General features: G+C 52.2%; 1 protein-coding gene across 7 annotated transcripts in view; it reads right to left on the bottom strand.

Moving 5' to 3' along the window:
* Nucleotides 1-2,778: 2,778 nt before the first annotated feature.
* TBC1D2 (TBC1 domain family member 2) overlaps nt 2,779-26,756 on the bottom strand; it is a 45,685-nt gene continuing 21,707 nt past the window's right edge. For 6 of the 7 annotated variants that reach the window (XM_039543386.1, XM_039543390.1, XM_039543388.1 and 3 more), the window contains 8 exons: nt 24,809-25,195; nt 23,895-24,005; nt 21,513-21,700; nt 19,514-19,990; nt 14,627-14,747; nt 6,545-6,730; nt 4,804-4,925; nt 2,779-3,947 (listed from right to left, as the gene is read on the bottom strand). In XM_039543386.1, the coding sequence (XP_039399320.1) occupies nt 3,746-3,947; nt 4,804-4,925; nt 6,545-6,730; nt 14,627-14,747; nt 19,514-19,990; nt 21,513-21,700; nt 23,895-24,005; nt 24,809-25,195 (1,794 nt within the window). In that variant the 3' untranslated portion in view covers nt 2,779-3,745. The remainder of the gene's footprint in view (nt 3,948-4,803; nt 4,926-6,544; nt 6,731-14,626; nt 14,748-19,513; nt 19,991-21,512; nt 21,701-23,894; nt 24,006-24,808; nt 25,196-26,756) is intronic. The other variant, XM_039543391.1, reaches the window with a different exon arrangement.

The raw sequence follows: 26,756 nt of genomic DNA, 5'->3' as shown, positions 1-26,756 counted from the left end.
GTGGGAATGGTGCAGTCTGCCTCCCCTTATGGGCTGGGGCAGAGGGAGCAGCACCATGGTCCACCACCCCCCACCCCCTTTGGGGCTGTGTGCGCCCCAGGGGGGCTTGGAAAGGGTAGACCTTGCAGCCCCCCTTCTCCGCAGCCAGTGTCTGCCCCTTGGCTCACTGCACCTTCCCTGCCCTGCGAGGTGCCATCAGCTCTCTGGGTATGCAGCAACAGGGATCAGATGTGGAGGAGGGAGAGTGAGAGAAAGGTCTGAGCTATTTAAGGACCTGATCCTGCAGTCCTTACTCCCATGCAAAATGATGGGGTCTAAATTAGCTGTTACCACTCAAGAAAGAGATCTTGGAGTCATTGTGGATACTTCTCTGAAAACCTCCACTCAATGTGCAGCGGCAGTCAAAAAAACAAACAGATTGTTAGGAACCACTAGGAAAGGGATAGATAATAAGATAGAAAATAATCATAATGCCACCCTATACATCCAGGGTATGGCTACACCTTGAAGAGTGCCTGAAGTTCTGGTCATCCCAGCTCAAAAAAGATATATTAGAATTGGAAAAGGTACAGAGAAGGGCAACAAAAATGAAGAGTATGAAATAGCTTCCATATGAGGAGAGATTAAAAAGACTGGGACTTTTCAGCTTCGAAGAGAGACGACTAAGCAGGGATATGATAGATGTCTATAAAGTTATGAATAGTGTGGAGAAAGTGAATAAGGAAATGTTATTTAATCCTTCACATAACACAAGAATGGGGGGGGGGGAGGCGTCACCCAATGAAATTAATAGGCAGCAGGTTTAAAACAAACCAAAGGAAGTATTTATTCACCCCATACACAGTCCACCTGTGGAACTCTTTGCCAGAGGATGTTGTGAAGGCCAAGACTATAACAGGGTTCAAAAAAGAGCTAGATAAGTTCATGGAGGACAGGTCCATCAATGGCTATTAGCCAAGATGGTCAGGTATGCAACCCTTTGCTCTGGGTGTCCCTAGCCTCTGATTGCCAGAAGCTGGGACTGGACAGCAGGGGATGGATCACTCGATAATTGCCATGTTCTGTTCATTCCCTCTGAAGCACCTGGCATTGGCCACTGTTGGAAGACAGGATACTGAGCTAGATGAACCCAGTATGGCCGTTTTCAAGCAGGCCTGATTCCCGCAGGTAGTGTCACTGGAGTCAGCTTCTGAGCCCAGCGCTGGAGGCGTCATGCAGGTGAGAGGCCCATTGGTTTAGATACCGTCCAGCACTGTCCCCGTCCCCATAGTGCTCTGCATTCCAGCCTTTGCACTTGTTGATGCTGTTTGAGGGTGGATGGCCATGGCACTGGGCAGAAGGGGCACCCAGCTGTCCAATCACCACGCAGCTCCTTTCCCCAGCAGTTAGACTTTACTAAGAAGCCAGCAGCACGCACAAGTGGTTCTAACTATTCCTTTCTCCTTGCAATACCTTTCATGTGTCTGGGCTGTCACATTGTGCACTGCCCCGGCTGGGTTAAGTACGGTACAATCTTCTCTGGTCTTGCCTCACCTCTGGCCTTTTGTGCCATCTGTACATTTTACCACCCCCTGCTCATTAATGGATGATTTCAATCCCAGTCCCAGTACAGACTCTACTCATAACTATCTAATGTGCTTATCACATCAGCTCTATTATTACCTACAGCAGAATGGGAACTCACTAAGCAGAGGGTAACAATCCGTTTGCAAGGAAGTGCCCACTGACCATCTCAGTAAGTAGGAGGTCAGCCCTGGCCTCAGGGGTATCAGTGCACAGCCCCAGGGAACATAGTTTAATTGGGTTAACCCCGAACGTGCTTGAACATCAAACATGTGACCTCCTGGCAAACTACTGTAACTCCTCGCTTAACGTTGTAGTTATGTTCCTGAAAAATGTGACTTTAAGCGAAACGATGTTAAGCAAATCCAATTTCCCCATAAGAATTAATGTAAATAGGGGGGTTAGGTTCCAGGGAAATTTTTTTCACCAGACAAAAGAGAGAGAGAGAGAGAGACAGACAGACAGACAGACACACACACACTCACAGTATAAGTTTAAACAAACAACTTAATACTGTACACAGCAATGATGCTTGTGAAGCTTGGTTGAGGTGGTGGAGTCAGAGGGTGGGATATTTCCCAGGGAATGCCTCGCTGCTAAATGATGAACTAGAAAAGCTGAGTCCTCACGGGTAAACATGTTGTTAATGTAGCCTCACACTCTACAAGGCAGCACAAATGGAGGGAGGGGAGACAGCATGGCAAACAGAGACAGAGAGAGACATCCTATGTGTGTGTGTGTGTGAGAGATGCGCATTGCCCCTTTAAGTATACTGCTTTTTTAAGTAGATCAGCAAGTTGAGACAGCCCCTACTGCCAGCAAGCTCCCTCCGTCCTGAGCCCTGTCATGTCCCCGTTCCCCCCACTCTATGGAAATGGGGTAAGCGAGGGGCAGGAGCAGGGGGACACCTTGACATTAGCCCCCCCGGCACAGCAGGCAGGAGGCTCCCAGAAGCAGCTCCAAGGCAGAGGGCAGAAGCAGCACATGGCAGTGAGGCGAGGGACACCTGAACTGCCGGAAATTGAAAGCCTGGTGGGCAGCTGCTGCACAGGGAACTCAGGGGAGCGGGGAGCTGATAGGGAGAGCTGATGGGGGGCTGCCGGTCCACCCTGGTTCCAAGCCCCCACCAGCTAGCTCCAAGGGGCTGCTCTTCCTGCAAGCAGTGGACAAAGCAGGTGGCTACCAAACAACATTATAAGGGAGCATTGGGCAACTTTAAATGAGCAGTTTCCTAATTGATCAGCAACATAACAATGTTAACCGGGACGATGTTAAGTGAGGAGTTACTGGAGCTGCAGAAAGATGCCATGGTAGCTTCAAGAGTTCCATCAGGTCTCTCTCCTTCACTAACTCAGGGGCTTCACACACTAACTCTCAAGCGAGTGCTTTTGTCTTAATACTTGCTATGATTATACCCCCCCGCCCTTCACATTGCCAGCAGAGCACACTCAAAGACATCGGAAGGCTTTCTGGATCACATGTGCCTCATCAGCCTCCGATACGGTGCACACAATTAAAGTCACCTGTGATCAATCAACAAGCATCCCGTGACACTCGGTTTCCCAACCTTATTACACAGAAGGGCCACATGAACCTAAGCACAACCTGGAGTGGGCCAGAGTCTGTTTTGTAGGTGTTTAGATAGATTAATATCTACAGTATTGTCTATTTAAAAAGAAATAAAGAAATCAGTGTATAAAACGTGAATAAGAATTATAGAAAACAAAAAAAAAAACCCACACAGAACTCATAACTAAACTAAACTGCTATAAACATGACGACGAAACGCTAATGAATCGGCTGTTAGTATATTGTGCTGAAGCAGGCTGTGGGCCTTACGAAATGCTCTGGTGGGCTGTGTACAGCCCGCGGGCCATAGGTTGGGCACCTTGTTTAGTGCGGCTGCAGCAAGATGGTGGGGAGGAATGGACAGGATGGTTCAGAGAGAGAGACAGGACCTGTGTTGGGCCTGAGCCCGCAGCTATGTGCTGAGTGGACAGTGAGCCAGGAGGTCTGGGCAGGACACAGTCCTCCCAGCTCAGCACCTCTGAAACGCTGTGCCTATCCTCTGCGCTGGCCCTGCTGGCCTCAGGATTGTCCATCTCTCTTAGAACGGAGAGTGATGCTGTTGCAGAGCTCCAGGGCCAGGGATGCAGGTGCAGGACAGCAGCCACTTCTCTGGCTACATCTCCTCCTCCTCTTCGCTAACGGCTCCGTCCAGGTGCCAGGCCACCTGCTCTGCTTGCTCTTTCACGTACTGCACCTTGATCCGCTCCAGCTCGCTCAGCTCCGCCTCCAGCTCCTCCCGGTGTGTCGCTCGCCGGTTCCGCAGCACCTTCATTGGGAAGGGATTCATGTCATTGAAAGCGATGCTCATCAGCTTCCTACCGGGAGAAGACAGGGTGCACGGGTGAGCTAACCAGCCGAACACCCTGGTCCTAGTGTGTGAGTGCTGTCCCCTCCTGCCAGGGCAGCACTGCCCTTGCATTGTAACAAAGTGACCAACCTGTAGCCAGGGCTGGACTACAGCTGGCAGCCACAGGCTCTGAGGCCCATACCCAAGGACTAATCAGCTGATAGTGTCAGTCCCCCCTTACCCCAGTGTAAAGTGGTTCAGCTTCAGCAGCCAACCTTCCTCTGCCCCAGCCCGGAAAAGAAGCCTCTGAGCTTGGCAGGGCGAGCCATGAACACCCAGGGGGACCTTCCTCCAGGCAGACACATGCTCCTCATCTACTGCTAGGATGGATCCTGCTCCTGTGAGAGGCTGGGCCCTTGTCCCCTTAAGCAGGCTCAGTGGTATGTCCCAGGACTCCCTTGCGGTGGGATTAGTCTGAGGGGCTGTGTTTCCCAGGGAAGAGATTCACTGGCCAAATCCTGCCTTTCATCCATGCCCACGGTGCAGACTCGACTTTGAGAAGAGCAGGATCCTTCTTCTCCAGCAGAACAAAAGCAAACCCCAGCCCCAGCCCAGCTGTCCCGTCAATGGCCTTAGTGGCTGTGAATCCTGGATGTGTCAACCTAACTGCTCGTTCTGTTTTGGGCACAAACTCAATTGTACAGGCAACAATTTCTAGGCTTAACTAGAGATCAGTGACCATCACTGAACAAAGGCACACGGCCAACTCTTGTTCCTTCCCCAACCTGCAAGCACAAGTCCTAGGCCTTGTCATTATTTCATCTAGTTTACACGTCTGCCAAGTGACTGGCCAAAGAGGAAGCTGAAAGCAGCTCTTCTCTCACCTGCCATCTCCAATCATGTGGGTGAAAAAGCGAAGGTACTGGTAAACCTCCAGGCTGTCATGGATCCGCAGAATCTCCTCTTCGTTATACTTAAAGATGGCAAGAGCATAGCGGAAAATCACCTAGGACAAGTTACAATGTGTTTAGTGGGCACAGGGCCCCCAGCATCTACCCATTGAAAGCTCAGGGTGTGGAGCACTCTGGCACTGGTGCACTATGGGACGAGGTGGGACAGCAAGTGTCTGTGCTGCACACCAGAGGGGGCCTTCAGAAGCCAACACACATCTCCTCTCACTCTTTGTCAATTTGCACTGTTCATTCTCTGCGCTCCCCTTGAAGAGTGAACGCGCTACAAGAGCAGATGCTAAACTGGGAGTTAAATGCACAGCACTAATGAAAACACTGTAAGAGGCTCTCCCTCCCTGAGGCGGTGGGGGACGGAGACCAGAGTTCAGGACTGGCCCACTCCCCAAGCAGTGGTACCTGGCACCAAGGGAACAGGCACTGGTGGCTGCCCGCATCCTCATGCCCTCTCCTGGCCACTTCATGGTCCAGCAGCAGCTGCACTGGCATCCATTGTGTCTCTGAGATCCCCCTACCGAGGGCCAAGACTGTACCCTCCTCAACTCTGGCTGGCTGAAGCCAGGCCCAGAACATGCCTGGTCTGCTGCCCTCCAGCTGGCTCTCCAGGCCGAGGAAGGAGAAGAGAAGATCCCCTCCCAGCTCCTTTCCCTAACCCGAGAAGGTCCCAAGACCCCTGCAGCTCCATCGCCCCCTCTAGAAGCAGGAGAAGAGATGCAGCAGATCCCCAGGCCTTCCTCAGGGCAGTGATATAGGACTGCAGTGGGAGAAGCTGGGAAGGCCAGGAGAGGGCGTGAGGCCCAGCTGAGGGAGGTCTGGGCCCGGCTGCCCCAGCACCAACAAGCTGATGCCAGGGTAATAGAACGGGAGGCAGGGGAGGGACCTGATGAGCTGGGGTATGTGTCCCCAAGCCACGGAGGTGAGAAATGGCTGTGTGGTGTGTGTGTGTGTGCCTGGTAATGGGGTGAATGCTGCCCTGTCTATGCATGTGGGGGCCGTTTGTGTGAGAGAAACAGGATGGGGGTGTCTGTCAGGTCAATGTGCGTATGTGGGCACACGTGTGCCGGGCAGGGGAGGGGAGGAGGGAGGTTGTGCTAAGGGTGGATCAGTAGATTTTGATGGGGCTTGTCAGTTTTCTAACTGTTTTTGTGGGGCACAGTGAGGGAGGGGGAACTGCTCCTCAGGGCATAGCTGGGGCAGGATTCCCATCTCAGAGAGGCATTCGCAGGAGCGCTCATTGAGTTAGCATGCTAGGAATAGGACGTAGCCGTGGCAACGTGAACAGCGGGAGAACTAGCCGCCGCAAGCGTTTGCCTGTTCGAGAGCCTAGATACGTGCTTGTGTGGCTAGCCCTGTGCCCGCTCTGGGTAGCACGCTAGCTCTGTGAGAGTTAGTGCGGGTTCGTATCCCCGGGCTGGGCTCAATCCTTCCATTCCAGCCCCAGTACAGACAGAGCTGGAAGCCACAGGCCCACCCACCATCGTTGCCAGAGACATGCAGAGAGGCTGGGCAGCTCATCCAGGGAGTTGTGGGACCAAAATGATGATGACACTGGTCTGCTGCCCAGCTCAGGGTGGAGCGTGTCCCTCTTGGGTCCGAGTGTCCAAGAACGCGCAGCTCAGAGAGCCTGGCACAGCTAGGGCCAGGGGTGGCTCCCTACCTTTGTTCCTTCATACAGGAAGGCGTCCCAGACCCGGAGGAGGATGTCGCTGACCAGGCTGTCTACAAAGGCCACCAGGAACCAGTTGAAGGTGATCAGTGAGACGTCAATCCTGTGCTGCTCAAAGTGAGCTGTAAGCCTGGGGAGCTTTTCTGACAAGAAGTCTTTAAAGACTCTTTGATCCACCTGAGTTTGACAAAGAGGGAATCCATGAGATACAGAGGCAGGTGCACATGAAATGATGGGGTCTAAAGTAGCTGTTACCACTCAAGAAAGAGATCTTGGAGTCATTCATAGAATCATAGAATTCAAGATCAGAAGGGACCATTATGATCATCTAGTCTGACCTCCTGCAAGATGCAGGCCACATAAGCCGATCCACCCACTCCTGAACTAATTCTCTCCCTTGACTCTGCTGTTGAATGCTCCAAATCATGATTTGAAGACTTCAAGTAGCAGATAATCCACCAGCAAGAGACCCCTGCCCCATGCTTCGGAGGAAGGTGAAAAACCTCCAGGGCCACTGCCAATCTACCCTGGAGGAAAATTCCTTCCTGACCCCAAATATGGCGATCAGCTGAACCCCGAGCATGTGGGCAAGACTCTCCAGCCAGACCCTCTGGAAAAGGCTAACAATATCCCAACATTGACCCTTTGTACTAATTACCAGTGTGGCACGTTATTGACTAAACCCGTTATCCTATTATACCATCCCCTCCATAAACTTATCCAGCTTAATCTTAAAGTCATGGAGGTCCTTCGCCCCCACTGTTTCCCTCGGTAGGCTGTTCCAGAATTGCACTCCTCTGATGGTTAGAAACCTTCGTCTAATTTCAAGCCTAAATTTCCTGACTGACAATTTAGATCCGTTTGTCCTCGTGTCCACATTAGCACTGAGCTGAAATAATTCCTCTCCTTCCCTGGTATTTATCCCTCTGATATATTTAAAGAGTGCAATCATATCTCCTCTTATCCTTCTTTTGGTTAAGGAAAACAAACCGAGCTCCTCAAGTCTCCTTTCATACGACAGGCTTTCCATTCCTCGGATCATTCTAGTGGCCCTTCTTTGTACCCGTTCCAGTTTGAATTCATCCTTCTTAAACATGGGAGACCAAAACTGCACACAATACTCCAAATGAGGTCTTACCAACGCCTTATATAACGGGACTAGCACCTCCTTATCCCTACTAGAAATACCTCGCCTAATGCATCCCAAGACCGCATTAGCTTTTTTAACGGCCACATCACATTGCCTACTCATAGTCATCCTACGATCAACCAGGACTCCTAGGTCCTTCTCCTCATCCGTTACTTCCAACTGGTGCGTCCCCAGTTTATAACTAAAATTCTTGTTAGTCATCCCTAAATGCATAACCTTACACTTCTCATTATTGAATTTCATCCTGTTACTAATACTCCAGTTTACAAGGTCATCCAAATCTCCCTGGAGGATATCCCGATCCTTTTCCGAATTGGCAATACCTCCCAACTTGGTGTCATCCGCAAACTTTATCAGCCCACTCCTACTTTTGGTTCCGAGGTCAGCGATAAATAGATTAAATAAAATCGGACCCAAAACCAAACCTTGAGGAACTCCACTGGTAACCCCCCTCCAACCCGACAGATCACCCTTCAATACGACCCTCTGCAGTCTCCCCTTTAACCAGCTCCTTATCCACCTCTGGATTTTCATTTCGATCCCCATCTTTTCCAATTTAACCAGTAATTCCTCATGCGGTACCGTATCAAATGCCTTACTGAAATCGAGATATATTAGATCCGCCGCATTTCCCTTGTCTAAAAAATCTGTTACTTTCTCAAAGAAGGAGATCAGGTTGGTTTGGCACGATCTACCTTTCGTAAAACCATGCTGTAATTTGTCCCAGTTGCCATCGGCCTCAAGGTCCGTAACCACTCTCTCCTTTAAAATTTTTTCCATGACTTTGCATACTACAGATGTTAAACTAACAGGCCTGTAGTTACCTGGGTCACTTTTTTTAACCCTGCTATGGTCTTGGACTTCACGACATCCTCTGGCAGAGTTCCGCAGGTTAACTCTGTGTTGTGTGAAGAAATGCTTCCTTTTGTTTGTTTTAAATCTGGGCCGGATCAGATGATAAACAGTCACATAAAAAAGAATCTGGCACATCAGAAAAAGGCAGGCTAATAAACAGGGACAAGTTTTTAAAGTGCTTGTACACAAATGCCAGAAGTCTAAATAATAAGATGGGTGAACTAGAGTGCCTTGTGATAAAGGAGGATATAGATATAATAGGCATCACAGAAACCTGGTGGACTGAGACCAATCAATGGGACACAATCATTCCGGGGTACAAAATATATCGGAAGGACAGAACAGGCCGTGCAGGGGGAGGAGTGGCACTATATGTTAAAGAAAGTGTAGATTCAAATGAAGTAAAAATCTTAAGCGAATCCACAGGTTCCATAGAGTCTCTATGGATAGAAATTTCATGCTCTAGTAAAAATATAACAGTAGGGATCTATTATCGACCACCTAACCAGGACAGTAATAGTGATGATGAAATGCTAAGGGAAATTAGAGAGGCTATCAAAATTAAGAACCCAATAATAGTGGGGGATTTCAATTATCCCCATATTGACTGGGAACATTTCACTTCAGGACGAAATGCAGAGATAAAATTTCTCGATACTTTAAATGACTGCTTCATGGAGCAGCTGGTGCGGAACCCACAAGGGAGAGGCGACTCTAGATTTAATCCTGAGTGGAGCGCAGGAGCTGGTCAAAGAGGTAACTATAGCAGGACCGCTTGGAAATAGTGACCATAATACAATAGCATTCAACATCCCTTTGGTGGGAAGAACATCTCAACAGCACAACACTGTGGCCTTTAATTTCAAAGGGGGAACTATACAAAAATGAGGGGTTAGTTAGACAAAAGTTAAAAGGTACAGTGACTAAAGTGAAATCCTGCAAGTTGCGTGGGCCCTTTTAAATACACCATAATAGAGGACAAAATTCAATGTATACCAAAATTTAAGAAAAACAGTAAAAGAACTAAAAAGAGCCACCGTGGCTTAACAACCATGTAAAAGAAGCAGTGAGAGATAAAAAGACTTCCTTTAAAAAGTGGAAGTCAAATCCTAGTGAGGCAAATAGAAAGGAGCACAAACACTGCCAACTTAAGTGCAAGAGTGTAATAAGAAAAGCCAAACAGGAGTTTGAAGAACGGCTAGCCAAAAACTCCAAAGGTAATAACAAAATGTTTTTTAAGTACATCAGAAGCAGGAAGCCTGCTAAACAACCAGTGGGGCCCCTTGATGATCAAAATTCAAAAGGAGCGCTTAAAGACGATAAAGTCATTGCGGAGAAACTAAATGGATTCTTTGCTTCAGTCTTCACGGCTGAGGATGTTAGGGAGATTCCCAAACCTGAGCTGGCTTTTGTAGGTGACAAATCTGATGAACTGTCACAGATTGAAGTGTCACTAGAGGAGGTTTTGGAATTAATTGATAAACTCAACATTAACAAGTCACCGGGACCAGATGGCATTCACCCAAGAGTTCTGAAAGAACTCAAATGTGAAGTTGTGGAACTATTAACTAAGGTTTGTAACCTGTCCTTTAAATCGGCTTCGGTACCCGATGACTGGAAGTTAGCTAATGTAACGCCAATATTTAAAAAGGGCTCTAGGGGTGATCCCGGCAATTACAGACCGGTAAGTCTAACGTCGGTACCGGGCAAATTAGTTGAAACAATAGTAAAGAATAAAATTGTCAGACACATAGAAAAACATAAACTCTTGAGCAATAGTCAACATGGTTTCTGTAAAGGGAAATCGTGTCTTACTAATCTATTAGAGTTCTTTGAAGGTCAACAAACATGTGGACAAGGGGGATCCGTGGACATAGTGTACTTAGATTTCCAGAAAGCCTTTGACAAGGTCCTCACCAAAGGCTCTTACGTAAATTAAGCTGTCATGGGATAAAAGGAAAGGTCCTTTCATGGATTGAGAACTGGTTAAAGGACAGGGAACAAAGGGTAGGATTTAATGGTAAATTCTCAGGATGGAGAGGGGTAACTAGTGGTGTTCCCCAAGGGTCAGTCCTGGGACCAATCCTATTCAATTTATTCATAAATGATCTGGAGAAAGGGGTAAACAGTGAGGTGGCAAAGTTTGCAGATGATACTAAACTACTCAAGATAGTTAAGACCAAAGCAGACTGTGAAGAACTTCAAAAAGATCTCACAAAACTAAGTGATTGGGCAACAAAATGGCAAATGAAATTTAATGTGGATAAATGTAAAGTAATGCACATTGGAAAAAATAACCCCAACTATACATACAACATGATGGGGGCTAATTTAGCTACAACGAGTCAGGAAAAAGATCTTGGAGTTATCGTGGATAGTTCTCTGAAGATGTCCACGCAGTGTGCAGAGGCGGTCAAAAAAGCAAACAGGATGTTAGGAATCATTAAAAAGGGGATAGAGAATAAGACAGAGAATATATTATTGCCCTTATATAAATCCATGGTACGCCCACACCTCGAATACTGTGTACAGATGTGGTCTCCTCACCTCAAAAATGATATTGTAGCACTAGAAAAGGTTCAGAAAAGAGCAACTAAAATGATTAGGGGTTTAGAGAGGGTCCCATATGAGGAAAGATTAAAGAGGCTAGGACTCTTCAGTTTGGAAAAGAGAAGACTAAGGGGGGACATGATAGAGGTATATAAAATCATGAGTGATGTTGAGAAAGTGGATAAGGAAAAGTTATTTACTTATTCCCATAATACAAGAACTAGGGGTCACCAAATGAAATTAATAGGCAGCAGGTTTAAAACAAATAAAAGGAAGTTCTTCTTCACGCAGCGCACAGTCAACTTGTGGAACTCCTTACCTGAGGAGGTTGTGAAGGCTAGGACTATAACAATGTTTAAAAGGGGACTGGATAAATTCATGGTGACTAAGTCCATAAATGGCTATTAGCCAGGATGGGTAAGAATGGTGTCCCTAGCCTCTGTTCGTCAGAGGATGGAGATGGATGGCAGGAGAGAGATCACTTGATCATTGCCTGTTAGATTCACTCCCTCAGGGGCACCTGGCATTGGCCACTGTCGGTAGACAGATACTGGGCTAGATGGACCTTTGGTCTGACCTGGTACGGCCTTTCTTATGTTCTTATGTTCTGTTAATTTCATTTGGTGACTCCTAGTTCTTGTGTTATGAGAAGGAGTAAATAACACTTCCTTATTTACTTTCTCCACACCATTCATGATTTTATAGACCTCAATCATATCCCCACTTATCTCTTTTCCAAGCTTAAAAGTCTGTCTTATTAATCTCTCCTCATATGGAACCTTTCCATATCCCTAATCATTTTTGTTGCCCTTTTCTGAACCTTTTCCAATTCCTATATATAGGAATATATATCATTGTGAATAGTTCTCTGGAAACATCCACTCAATGTGCAGCGGCAGTCAAAAAAGCTAACAGAATGTTGGGAATCATTAAGAAAGGGATAGATAATAAGACAGAAAATATCATATTGCCTCTATATAAATCCATGGTATGCCCACATCTATCTATCTATCTATCTATCTATCTATCTATATATAGGAATTGGAAAAGGTTCAGAAAAGGGCAACAAAAATGATTAGGGATATGGAAAGGTTCCATATGAGGAGAGATTAATAAGACAGACTTTTAAGCTTGGAAAAGAGATGACTAAGTGGGGATATGATCGAGGTCTATAAAATCATGAATGGTGTGGAGAAAGTAAATAAGGAAGTGTTATTTACTCCTTCTCATAACACAAGAACTAGGAGTCACCAAATGAAATTAACAGGCAGCAGATTTAAAACAAACAAAAGGAAGCATTTCTTCACACAACACAGAGTTAACCTGTGGAACTCTGCCAGAGGATGTTGTGAAGGCCAAGACCATAGCAGGGTTAAAAGAACTAGATAAGTTCATGGAGGATAGGTCCATCAATGGTTATTAGCCAGGCTGGGCAGGGATGGTGTCCCTAGCTTCTGTCTGCCAGAAGCTGAGAATGAGCGACAGGGGATGGATCACTTGATGATTCCCTGTTCTGTTCATTCCCTCTGGGGCACATGGCACTGGCCACTGTTGGAAGACAGGAAACTGGGCTAGATCGACCTTTGGTCTGACCCAGTGTGGCCGATCTTATGTTCTCCTAATTAACTGGAAGAAGCGTGCTGCAGTGCGAAGGCTGGTTCTGCAGCAGCATGTGCCTGGAAAGTCAGTGCTGTATTAGAGGTGGGGTGGGGGTGGGGACTGGGACAGAGCTGGGGGGTTGAGCACCCTCCCGCAGATTAGAAAGTCAGCGCCACTAGGCCAAGAGAGCACATTCTGTAACATATACCCCTGCCCTGACTGTGACACACACACAACAGCTCTTCCTCCTCCTGCTGACTGCCCACCAACAACAAATGCAATGGAATGGCACCAGCAGCTGTGATTTCTGCTGCAAGCATGCCGCAGCATCAGAAAGTCTGGCAGACCTGCCCTGGACTCTGATGCACCAGACAGACAGAGGAACCCTGTGTCCATGGAGGAGATTTTAAGAGTCTACACACTCTTACTGAGTTGCAACTGGGCTCCAACTCAGAGGAGTCTTGGCGGTCTCTCTTTTTGGAGCAGGGGAGACATGTACGATGGGCCTAACTCTCCCGCACCTACCCGTATCACAGCAAGGTCAGGCCCTTCCTGTGTGATTTGAGCGTTTCAGGCTCGGCTGTGCCACTGAGGCCCAGCCCTGGGCAAGGTGCTCTGTGGGGTTGCCCCACCCTAGCAGAAGCATTGGACGATGGTGATTTCTGTGAAGTTACTCCAGCTTACTCTGTGTGACCGAGGCCTCATGATGGTCTGTTTGCAGGACATCTGGGTGTAGGCAAAACATGTGACAGATTGAAGCAAAATTTTACTGGCCTTATCTTTTTGAAACAGTGAGAGATTATTCCAGGCACTGTGATTTGTGCCAGAAGTGCAAAGCGTTAAAGGGACCTAGTGAGGCACCCCTCCAGCCTTTAACCCATTATTGGGAAGGCATTTGCCAGAGCATCTGTGGATATTGTAGGACCACTCCCTAAACCTTCCAGGAACGGGAAGAAGTATATTTCTGGGTTGGTAGATTTTGCTACCAGGTACCCTGAGGTGGCAGCATTGTCTAATATTGAGGCAAAGATAGTGGCAACAGGTCGTTTGCTATTTTTAGCAGAGTGGGTTTTCCCAGAGCAATATTGTCAGACCATGGGTCTAATTTTATGTTTTGTTTTTAAGCAGTTATGGGAAATGTATAGAGTAAAGCACCTAAAAGCTGCTCCCTACCACCCACCAATGGTCTGGTGAGTCCTTGAAATGTATGATGAAAATGTATGTGGACAGGTGGCAGAATGATGGAGACGTTCGGCTGCCATATCTGTTGTATGTGTACAGGAGTGTACCCCAAGAATCTACTAGGTTTGCTCCCTTTGAACTGCTCCATGTAAGGCAGGTTAGGGGACCCCTAGATCTGATTCATGACTCTTGGGAAGGTAATGTTGAGGAGACAGAGTAGCCAGTGATGGAGTATGTGTCTCATTTTAATGAAAAATTGCAAGGTATGATGAAGTTGTTTCAGCAAAATCTAAAGGAAAGCCAGGAAGTTTGAAAGGCGTGGCATGATAGACATGCCAAGGAAAGAGCATTTGAAATAGGAGATATGGTGCTTGTGCTGGATCCTGTGAGAAAGAATAAAATGCAAGACATTTAGAATGGACACTTTGAAGTAGTGGAAAGAGTTAATGAAATTACCTATGATGTGAGGAAACCCCATGGATTCAGACAATGCTGAGTGATTGTGCAGTTAATAAAAGTGTCTCCTCTCCAACCTGCCTGACTTCCGAGGACTGGCAGGACAGCATGGGCCTGATTCTCATGGGCCCTGCTCCGGGCCCTGCAAAGTAACCCTAAAATTGGCTTCTGCAGGAGGGCTGCAGAGAGTCCACAGGCTGGGCTGCAGGAGTCGACCATGTCCCTTTAACATCTCTGTGCAGCATTGGTACCCTGTGACGTAGGCGGATTCTCATGCTCACCTGTGATGCTATTAACGTGTCGCTGTAGTAATCCGCCGGCATCAGGTTTTCCACAATGTGAACCAGGCACCAGAATGCGCTTTCCTCCTCTTCTAGGACCAGGAGAGCAATGGCCGCCAACCTGCAATGGACAGGACACCATGAAACAAAGCAGACACTCTCTATTACCTACTGAGCAGACACTGACCTGCAATAGCACTGGTGGGAAATCAGAGATTCTGGTTGGCACTGTTTTCAGAGTAGCAGCCGTGTTAGTCTGTATCCGCAAAAAGAACAGGAGTACTTGTGGCACCTTAGAGTCTAACAAATTTATTTTAGCATGAGCTTTCGTGAGCTACAGCCCACTTCACTGGTCTTCTAGCTTCAGGTTTTACATTAAATCTTTGTGTGGCTCTGGTGCAGGCAGCACAGGCTGGTGAGCAGTGACAGGCCAGCCAACGAGTGTGCTTTGCCAGGGCCTCAAAGATCTCCCTGTATCTCCTGGAGTAACCAGGCTGGCTGGAGCTCATTGCCATGTCCGGCAGCACTGCCAGAGCACTAGAGAGTAGGCAGGGCTAAGCAATGAAGCTAGACTCACGGGGCCGGCGCCCCAGCTTGGGTACTTGGTGGGGCTCTACTGAAGCCAGTGGAGGTGTGCTGATTCACTCCACCTGGGAGCCAGCCTCACGGCACTCTGAGATGGGAGCAGCTCTACCCTGATAGATCCACATGACACAGATTACTTCCCTTCCCCCCCCGCCCCGCCGGTCATCCATTCATCGCCATAGTCCTGAGCCCCTCGGCTGTGATCAGCTCAGAGGAGCAGAGGGTGCCTTGTGCTGGACAGGATGAGCTCTCTGGGGCAGGGAACTTGTCTGCAGAGCCCCAGGCATGTCCTAGGTGCCAGATAATTCACACAACATTCCAGCCTGCTCCCGGAGCCGGATGGGATGGATGGTCCTAGGCAGCCTTTGGGCAACCTCACACAAACAGCTGGGGAGAAAGAGGGCCCACGTGGCTGCCAGGTGACTCCGCACAGAGCAGAAGGCAGTGGGGGGCGCAGGGGCCCACGTGGCTGCCAGGTGACTCCGCACAGAGCAGAAGGCAGTGGGGGGCGGAGGGGCCCACGTGGCTGCCTGGTGACTCTGCACAGAGCAGAAGGCAGTGGGGGGCGGAGGGGCCCACGTGGCTGCCAGGTGACTCCGCACAGAGCAGAAGGCAGTGGGGGGCGGAGGGGCCCACGTGGCTGCCAGGTGACTCCACACAGAGCAGAAGGCAGTGGGGGGCGGAGGGGCCCACGTGGCTGCCAGGTGACTCCGCACAGAGCAGGAGGCAGTGGGGGGCGGGGGGGCCCACGTGGCTGCCAGGTGACTCCGCACAGAGCAGAAGGCACTGGATGGCGGAGGTGCCCACGTGGCTGCCAGCTGAATCCGCACAGAGCAGAATGCAGTGGGGCGGAGGGCCCACGTGGCTGCCAGGTGACTCCACACAGAGCAGAAGGCACTGGGGCGGAGGGCCCACGTGGCTGCCAGGTGACTCCGCACAGAGCAGAAGGCAGTGGTGGGTGGAGGGGCCCACATGGCTGCCAGGTGACTCCGCACAGAGCAGAAGGCACTGGGGGGGCGGAGGGGCCCACGTGGCTGCCAGGTGACTCCGCACAGAGCAGAAGGCAGTGGGGGGCGGAGGGGCCCACGTGGCTGCCAGGAGACTCCGCACAGAGCAGAAGGCAGTGGGGGGCGGAGGGGCCCACGTGGCTGCCAGGTGACTCCGCACAGAGCAGAAGGCAGTGAGGGGCGGAGGGGCCCACGTGGCTGCCAGGTGACTCCGCACAGAGCAGAAGGCAGTGGGGGGCGGAGGGGCCCACGTGGCTGCCAGGTGACTCCGCACAGAGCAGAAGGCAGTGGGGGGCGGAGGGGCCCACGTGGCTGCCAGGTGACTCTGCACGGAGCAGAAGGCACTGGGGGGCAGAGGGGCCCACGTGGCTGCCGGGCAATGCCCCGCAGAGAGCTGGGCAGGGACAGGGGACCATGTAGCTGCTGGGTGACACCGTGCAGAGAGCAGGCTCTGAAGAGTAAAGAAGGCTTCCCAATATCTACGTCAAGTCTTCTCCACTAAGGGGAGTGTCACCAGGACAGTCGTGTGCTATGTGCGCCAAACCTCAATGATTACACACCAATTCAGACCTTGCCTTTTCCCATTGCTTAGGAAGCAGAGGCTGACAGGCAGCAGCACGCACATCGTCCCGCTTGGGCAGCTCCCGGAAAAGCCAAGTGCTTGTTACTGCCAGCAAGCCAATTCCAGAGGCTGCTGCACTCACACGCCCAAGTGCTGCTGGAGCGACTGCGGATGCTGAGCAGCTCCCAGGATTTGGCCAATGTGATACAAATGACTGATGTACATTTCATGTCACGTTAATATACATCAGAGCAATGCTCCAGGCGTCCTAAATCGCTGCATGAGGGCTAAGAATACTGAGTGAGGATACAAGAATTCTTTTGAAAAAGTCACTTTATTCTGCCTCTCTTCTACTCCCTGAATCTGATCCCATTGTTCTTTAGATGCTCAACAGTCACTGATGAGCTATAATGATAATATACTATCTGGAGATATACCAATCTCCTAGAACTGGAAGGGACCCTGAAAGGTCATCAAGTCCAGCCCCCTGCCTTCACTAGCAGGACCAAGTACTGATTTTACCCCAGATCCCTCAATGGCCCCCTCAAGGATTGAACTCACAGCCCTGGATTTAGCAGGCTAATGCTCAAACCACTGAGCGATCCCTCCCCGCCCCAGAGGAAAGTGCCTGTTTGGGAGACGGCTGTGTACCTTTCCTTCAGCGGAGGAGTGACAGCATTTGTTGTCACAGGACTGATCACCTGGCTTTGGAAGTTTGTTCCTGGCTGGAGGTTAGTAGGTGGGTTTGCAGCCCATGAACAAAGAGCATGGTGAATGCTGGGCACCGGAACTGGCCTGCCTCTCTTAGCTCTGAACAGGGGACAGGGAAAGCATGGGGCTGCTGGAGGAAGAGGTGTCAGACTCACAAAACACAAACAAGCCTTCATTCAGGACACTGATCGCCAGTGTGTGCGGGCCACAGGGCATTTGCCTCCTTGCCAACTCTGCTACGAACAGCATTGTGACAAATGGGCTTACAAATCCACCCAACTTGGGAGCGCAGCTGTAAAAAGCATGTAAAAGTTACAAGTTGTTCCAGTAACCTATAACAACAAACGTTGATGAGAACAGGCACAGAAGGGAGACAACTGAAGGGGGAATAACTGAATTACTCTGAGAAAAAAAAGCCCAAGTCACTATGACTCAAGGACTGCAGTGAAATTACGCTCGTTAAAAAGAGGAAATGTGGCACTGGAAGTTCATGAGCCAAAACTGGTATGTTGGATATTAGGCCTTTTTGGTGGACATAATAATGAGGGGATGGGCTATTCCACCCACCACTCCCTCTTGGGGTCCTTAAAGAGAGATTTTGTGGGGAAAGAATGAAAGAACAAATAAAAAGAACAGATGGATAGAATAGGCAGAGGCTACTGGAGCGAGCTTCACCATCATGGCTGCCAAGCCCGCCATTTCCTGTCACCTCTGGCCTTCATCACCCTGATCCTAAGAAGCGTTGTGTGACCAGAACAGGCCAGAGAGGGACCCAGATGACATCGCCACCCCTGCTGGCTGCAACTGAATGTCAACCCCAACCTGGGACGACAATTACCACCACCTTTGGTACCATCTAAGGCGGGATGGACAAACTACGGCCCAGAGGCCGTATCCGGCCCTTGAGCTCCCGCCGGGGAGCAGGGTCCGTGGGCTTACCCTGCTCCGTGCGTACCGTGGCTCTGCGTGGCTCCTGAAAGCAGTAGCATGTCCCGCCCCCCTGGCTCCTACATGTAGGGGCAGCCAAGGGGCTCCACATGCTGCCCCCACCCCACATGCTGCCCCCGCAGCTCCCATTGGCTGAGAACCATGGCCAACGGGAGCTGCAGGGGCAGCGTCCGCGGACGGGGCAGCGTGCAGAGCTGCCTGGCCGTGCCTCTGCGTAGGAGCCAGAGGGGGGACATGCCGCTGCTTCTGGGAGCTGCTTGAGGTAAGCGCCACCTGGAGCTTGTACCCCTCCCACAATCCAACCCCCTGCCCCAGCCCTGATCCCCATCCTGCCCTCTGATTCCCCTTGGTCCCAGCCCAGAGCGCCCCCCTGCACCCCAAACCCTCACCCTAGCCCCACCCCCCAGCCAGAGCCCTCACCCTCCCCACACCCCACACCCCAATTTCATGAGCATTCATGGCCTGCCATACAATTTCCATATCTGATGTGGCCCTCGGTTCCAGAAAGTTTGCCCACCCTGATCTAAGGCCTGTCAAACAAGGGAGATTTTCCTTCTAAAATGCTCTCCAGCTAACGGCAAAGGGAAGAAGGGATGTTGTACAAATGGAAGCCTTAGTTAATACTTTACATTTCAAAGGCTTTAGCTGTTTTTCCTTCTTTTCTGTATCTCCAATAAAATGTTAAAAGGCTCTTTAATGGTGTGTTTGCCATGGCATTAAAGCAAGCCAAGGTCTCTGTATGCCAAGCCCTGGGCCTTGTTTAACACTGTTTAATGTTGAAAAGTGACTGGGTGATGTGAACACCTTTAACTCACACATTCCATCTAAATTACTACAAAAGCAGCCATCCCAGCTCCCCCAGCTGGGGAATCCCTGCAGAACCGACACCATCACTCTAACAGGAAATGTCCACCTGCTTCCCTCTCCTTGCGGTACTCCTCTGGCCCCTCGCTGGGGTATCTGAGCACCCTGTCCTGCGACTGATCCTCCAGGAGCCCCCAGGACTCAGGGGCAGCTCTTATCCCCTGGTACAGAGACAGCCCAGCAGTGAGCGGCCTTCCCTCAGTGTCTCACCTGTTTAGCCCCTGGCAGTAGCCGATGGCGGGATTCTGCCAGGAGAAGGCCAGCAGCACCCTTCGGAGCTTGGGGACCAGCTGGGAGGTGGGAGATGTGAAATGCCTGTTGTTGGTGAGGGTGCGGGGCAGGTCCAGCTCGATCTGCCGGGAGGCGGGGTGCTCCGTGCGCTCACACTGCCGCAGCAGGCTCTCGTAGTGGTGGGCGGCGTGGTGGTGGGACAGGCGCTGGGTCACTATCCATTTCCAGACCCTTTGGCGGTGCTCCACAGGGATGCCGCAGCGGATCAAGCCTTTCAGCTCCGCAGAGGGGCTCAGCTCAGCCATGCTGGCCCATCTCTCACCAAGAGGCTTCTCTACTGCCGTGTGGCTCAGCAGGTTGTTGGATTTGATCTCTAGGGCTTGGATTTTAGCCAGAAGCTTCCAGTCCTCAGCCTCGTATTTGGGAATGGTCATAAACCCGTAGTCGTCATACTCTCTGGAGAGGGCAGAGCAGAGCAGGGGCTGAAACCCAGGTGCTAGGTGCTGGACAGTTTGCCCAGCGGGCTATTGGTACGCAGGGCAAACTGAGTCAGAGGCAGCTACGGTGCCCAGCCCCACTCCTGCTGCTCCAGGCACAGCGGCTGTCTCCCTGGGCAGCGCCTGTGCGAGAGCCAGCAGCCCCTCCTCCTGGAACCCCAGCTGCTAGAGATGGAAGGAGCCACCAGACTGCTGGGCCTCCTGTCCCCCGAGCACCAACCCTTCCACGTGTCCTTCCAGTGCCCCCTTTGTAGCTGTGTTCAAACCTTAGCCAGCCTGGTCCCATGGGGCCCTGCTGGGTGCTGCACACGTGGTCCTACCCCAGCCGCTGACAAGCTGAACAACCAGACAGACCTTTGCCAGAGGCATGGTACAGATTTCCCTCGCCTGACTCCAGGGTTTGTCTTCACTGCAGCTACCCCCACCTCCAGTACTGCCCTAACCCCTCCCATCCACCCCCATAACCCTCTCACCCCGCTGCGGTGGTGCTTGACACCCGGGTGGGCTAGAGCGCAGGAGTCGCTTTCACTCAGGCTGGTAACCTGCCCACTTTGCAGTGAGGTTGCAGACTAACCCATTCAAGTGCTGATGGCTTTCCAATGCCTTCCCACAATTCCCCCGTGTTCTCAGGACAGACAAGTTCTGCCACAGTTCACTGAAAGAGTCTCAGAGCTGCTCGGCTCATTGCAGCACCAAGACCCAGGAGTCTGAGTGATACACCTGGCCCCAGTGAGGTCCCAGTAACTCGAGAGTGGGTTTGCAGTGCAGCTGCTCACACCCAGGTTAGGCTAACCTGCTGCTCACACCCAGGTGACCCTGTAGAGAAGACAGACCAGCCTCACACTTCCTCCCAGCCTCTGCTTATCCCCAGTATCCCGTCCGCTGTGGAAAACACTTAGTTCCAGCTCATGGGGGATGTGTGCACAGAAACCCCAAACTGCCTGCATGTGACGGCTGCTCAGTCACCTCCCCTCCACAGCGGGGATGAGTCCTGTGCTCACCCCAGGCAGACTGCACTGCCTGGCTAAGCAGAGCGCCCCAGCTCAGGGAGGGCAAGGAATAGCAAATTCAGCAGTGAGGTGGGTACTGAAAACGTTATTGCTGATGGCACCTCATCTGGCTAAATGCACAGAACAGGCTCCATCGCAGGGGCCAGGGAGTGCTTTGTTTTAGGGATGCATCTTCCCATTCCAGAATCTGTAACCCAGGCGTGACTGTCAGCAGCCTTGAACTGGGCTGTGGGAGACATGCAGATCCATCCCCCAGGTTGCTGCCAGAGATCCTAGAGTTGGGCTACGCACACTCTGTGCAGGACAGCAAGCCTGTCTGCCTCAGCACGGGACAGCTGGGAACCTGGCAGATGGAGCTGCCCCAGGACTGTTCTGAGCCAAGGACCCATCCCGTGACAGAGAGCCCTTCTGCACTTGCCGCATCCCTGCCACAAAGCAGTGATGCGCCCTCCTCGCCCACGTGCCCCTTACCTGACAGGGTTCAGCTGAAGAGCCTCCGCTGCTTCCTCCTTCGCATCCCACTGCAGCGCCTCCTGGATCAGGCTCTTCACCAGCTCGGCCTCACCGCTGGCCAGGTCAGGGGAGGCCTCCTGCAGCCTCCTCAGCATCGTCAGGTATTTGCTCTCCACCTGGCAGCTGCGGGCTTGCAGGCGGGCACACTGGAAGAGAGGGTTGGGGGTGCCGTCAGAGCGGCTGTGCTGCAGATGCACAAGACTGACAGCCCCTGACAGATGTGTCAGCCATGAGCAAAGCCCACATGGCCTGCCCTTGCCCCTGGAAACCCCCACCCAGAGGCACGCAGCGCCAGGTGTCTGCCCCAGCAGCTGCCTGCATCTCCCGTGTTCATGGGCAAGCAGTTACTGAGTCAACCGCATGCCACGGAGCGCCATGGAGGGTGGAAGGAGCAGCCACCGCAAGGCCGCTGCAGCGGGAAAGAGCCAGAGCCCTGCAGGAGCAAGGAGAGCAGCCCGGGTGCTGGCAGTGGGTCACTGCTGTGCAGCAAGGAGGGTGTTAGAGGGTAAAGCGGGAATCCACGGGAGTGTGTGCGCGTGTGCAGGACACTGCATAGGGAATTTTATTGGGGAAGGGGGCTGGTCAGAATTGCCCAGAGTGAAATTTGGCCAGGACACCTGGGTTCATACCTTGACCATTTTGAAGAGGCATCTAAAGCCTTACTCTGTCTCATCTATTCCAACTGCTCCTCTGCAGCTTCCCAGCCAGGCAGTGCTACTCCTCTACCGGCCAGGGACAGTACTAGTGACTCAGCTGAGTCTGAGACTGGCCACTGCCCAGACCAATAGTGAGAGACAGGCCTGCCCCAGAGAGCTCAGGGCCAGGCCAAAGAAGGGGTGGGAGAAAGGAAGCGTCGTTCTCCCAGATATACAGGTGGAGAACTGAGGCCCTGAGATGCTGAGGGACTCGCCCACGCTAGGAGCTCACTGGAGACATCTGCGCATCGGCTGCCGCAGTTAGGAAGGCAAACAAGGTGTTAGGGTGCATAGGGATGGGATGGAGAACAACATGGCACTAACACAGTGCCATTATACGCAGCCCTGCCTCGCCGCTGCCTGATTCGTGTGGGCAGGACTGCACCCCACTTCGACAGAGTCACTGCAGAACTAGAGGGGACCATAGCGGTGGAGGAGGAGAACGAAGGGCTCTGAAGACAGATTAACAGATTAACTGGGACTGTTTACTGTAAAGAGGAGATGAATAGGAGGGAGCATGACAAGAGTACAATCATGAATGGAACAGCAAAGATAGGACCAAGGGCAGTGCCCGCTCCATCTCACAATACAATAACATGGAGAAACTCAGTGAAATCAAATGTGCCAAATTCTGACAAAACAGAGAGGGAAACACTTTTTCATACAGCACATTAGTCTGCGGAACTCACTGACACATGAGGTGTTGAGACCAAGGGCTAGTCTACACTTACCTGCCGGGTCGACACGGTGAGTTCGACTTCTCGGAGTTCGAACTATCGCGTCTAATCTAGACGCAATAGTTCGAACTCCCCGCGCGCTCCGGTCGACTCCGGTACTCCACCACTGCAAACGGCGGTGGCGGAGTCGACCTTGGAGCCGCGGACTTCGATCCCGCAGCGTCTGGACGGGTAAGTAGTTCGAACTAAGGTACTTCAAATTCAGCTACGCTATTCATGTAGCTGAACTTGCGTACCCTAGTTCGACCCCCACCCTTAGTGTAGACCTGCCCCAAGAGCTGAGCAGCATACAAAAAAGGACTGAATGTTTCTGTGGCTGAGTATCCGGAGTTATGATAGCAGAGATTAAAATGCAAACAAGTGCTTCAGAAGGGACAAACTCCAAGCCTTGAGTGTCAGCCGACCTCTAACTCCTGGGGGCTGAAGGGAACTTTCCCTGTAGGCATCTTAGCTTCAGTGCTGCATCCTGCTGGCACTGGCCCTTGTCAGCAACAGGCTACTGAACCGGATGGCGCCTGGGATGAGCCTGTTCCTATGTAAACCCCGGAGCCTCACGTGGCTCTAAGCTTGTGTCTGGCCTGGAGCTGAAATTCGTAGAGAAGCAGAAATTTGATTTTGCAAGACCCCAACTCTACTAATGCTTCATCATCCCTTGAGACCCGAACAAAAATTAGGGTTTGCCTGTATGTTATTTGGGAAACTCTTGAGGGAAGATGATCAGAGATCCCATGTCGAGGTCACCAAAATACAGAGAGAAGGGGGGGAAGGGAGTCTACTGGGAACAAGACCCTTGTTGGCTTACTGTGCATCTGGGACCAGGGCTGGGTAGGAAGGGAAACTCCTGCATTGGTGCTCACTTCACAATGACTAAATGAACAGCTGCCATCTCTCTCCACAGCTCAGCTCACCTTCATCAGCAGGAATTTCTCCTTCTCGGCAATGCTTCTCCAGAGCTTCGTGACCTGGTGGATCTCTGAGTTGAGGAACTGGTTCTGAGTTCTGTAGGCATCTAGGTCATCCTGCCAGAAAGCAGAGCAGGTGCTCACACCAGGCTGCCAGCTGGCAGACAGCAGGCAGGCTTTTGCTAGTCTCCTCTCTGTTTTAAATCCCCACAGAAAAACTAAGGAATGAGAAGATGGCTCCATAATTTAAGGTAAAATACATTACAGGGAGGGCATAATTCTCCCAAACAACATCAGAGACCCAGGAAACTTAGACGTAAGGCTCAACTTAAAAGAAATTCAGACACGTTCAGGTCTGAAATATACAGGTAGGGCACCCAAACCACCTTACCTCTGCCCTGTAATAGTGCATAATGCTTGGGAGATGCTGCAAGGAGACAGGCAGAGAGATCTAGGTTTGGTTCATTTTTAAGATCCAGGCCTGAGGCATCCCCAGGCACCAACAACTCACTGCAGACAACAAAACCCCACTGTTGGCTACAGCGCTTCTCTGTTGAGAGACACAAGCGTCCATTCTAACTGCACAGAGGAGGCTGGGAACTGCACGTTGGGCCAGGCTGTCTGAGGGGAAATGTGGTTTACACAGAGGACACATCTGGACAGACTGAGTGAAGGCAGCAACAGAGAAGGAGCTAAGGGTTGAATGGAGGATGACTCAGCTGAGTCTGGCAAAACAAGCTTTAGGCTACCACTTCCCCGTCTCAAACCCTTCAAAGCACAGGACTGATATCAGCCCAGCCCTTGCCAATTGCCTGCACTTTGGACAGCAAAGGAGCGGCACAAACCAGTCCCAGGCGCCTGCTGTACCATATACTAACGAGCCCTCCAGCTGCTGATTTGGCTGTGCCTGCCTCACAGACCTTCAAATGCTCAATCTCCTCCTGCTGCTTGTACAAGGTATCCGCGGCAACAGCATCAGCCTCTTGCACCGGCTCAGAGAGATTCAGGGCAATCTGCTCCGTGAGCTTCAGGATGACTTGCTGCTTGGCATGGTTTTTGTCCATCAGGAGCTGCACGTGCTTCTGCAGCTCCTCCACACGGCTGTCCCTCAGAGCCAGGCTCTGCTCCAGCTCCCTCCTGTCGCTCTCCAGGGCTTCCACCCGATTGCTGAGCTCCACAATTTGCCTCACTTTGTGCCGCACCAGCTCCAGCCGGTCTCTGTCTTCTGCAGCTGTCAGGTACATGCTGGATGCTCTCTTCTCCTGCTGCGCAGCCTCCAGAGCCTTGTGAAGAAGCTTAACCAGCTCCTGCGGGGACATGGAGTGATTGTCACAGCACACGAACCACAGGCAATACAGCACCGGCTCTGAATGAGGACGCTGCAGGCCTGGGGGTTCTGGTTAAGGGACAGGGCATTATCTAAGGGGATCTGGGGGAGACGTCCCCTGGGCAGAACACCCCATAGCTGCCTTTTGCTGAGATGTGGGCACTAGCCAGTGTCGGAGAACGACTTGCAATGCCTATGTGTCTACAACAGCGGAGCTGTGCTGCCAGCCTGCTCTGGGAGCACCCAGCACGGAGGGGTCGCCATGCTCCATGGCCTGTACCACCCCAGAGGTGCTGTGCATCCCACCTGGCCCCGGGCTGTCCACAGGCACCTTCCTGAGGGCTGACTGGATGCAGAGAGCCAGGGCAGGGGCAGGGGCAGTGCACGCTGGCTCCAGGAATCCCCTTGTCCTGACAACACTTTCCCGGTCACCTCCCCTCCTCGGAGCAGGCTTGGACTCATGGCCACAGAGGAAGCTTGCACGGTCTGGGAGAAGGCCGTTGCCTCCAGGAAGTAAACTAAGGACGGAGCCAACTGCTCATCATGGGCCTGCTTCCTCTCCTACTGATACGGGTGTGAGCCCAGTGACCCCCCCGACCTGCGCGGGGTCACACCGGTGTGAGCCCACTGACCGCCCTGCCCCCGCCCCGAGTCACACCCATGTGAGCCCACTGACCCCCCTGCCTCGAGTCACACCCGTGTGAGCCCAGTGACCGCCCTGACCTGAGCGGGGTCACACCCGTGTGAGCCCACTGACCGCCCCGAGCCCAGTGATCACCCCGCCCCGAGTCACACGAGTGTGAGCCCAGTGACCCCCGACCCGCGCGTGGTCACACCGGTGTGACCCCAGTGACCCCCCGTGAGCCCAGTGACCCCCCCCACCCCGAGTCACACCGGTGTGAGCCCAGTGACCCCCCCGCCCCGAGTCACACGAGTGTGAGCCCAGTGACCCCCCCGCCTCGAGTCACACCCGTGTGAGCCCAGTGACCGCCCTGCCGCCCGAGTCACACCGTGTGAGCCCAGTGACCCCGCCCGAGTCACACCTGTGTGAGCCCACTGACCACCCCGCCCCGCCCGAGTCACACCGTGTGGGCCCACTGACCCCGCCTCGAGTCACGAGTGTGAGCCCACTGACCCCCGCCCGAGTCACACCGTGTGAGCCCACTGACCCCGCCCGAGTCACACCCGTGTGAGCCCACTGACCCCCGCCCGAGTCACACCCGTGTGAGCCCACTGACCCCGCCTCGAGTCACACCCGTGGGAGCCCCGTGACCCCCCCGCCCTGCGCGGGGTCACACCGGTGTGAGCCCACTGACCGCCCTGCCCCCGCCCCGAGTCACACCCGGGTGAGCCCAGTGACCCCCCGCCCCGGGTCACACCCGTGTGAGCCCAGTGACCGCCCTGACCTGAGCGGGGTCACACCGTGTGAGCCCACTGACCCCCGCCTCGAGTCACACCCGTGTGAGCCCAGTGACTGCCCTGCCCTCGCCCCGAGTCACACCCGTGTGAGCCCACTGACCCCCGCCCGAGTCACACCGTGT

Source organism: Mauremys reevesii, linkage group 6 (assembly GCF_016161935.1).
Source record: "Mauremys reevesii isolate NIE-2019 linkage group 6, ASM1616193v1, whole genome shotgun sequence".
Taxonomy (NCBI): Eukaryota; Metazoa; Chordata; order Testudines; family Geoemydidae; genus Mauremys; species Mauremys reevesii.
This window is presented reverse-complemented; position numbering and strand designations above follow the sequence as displayed.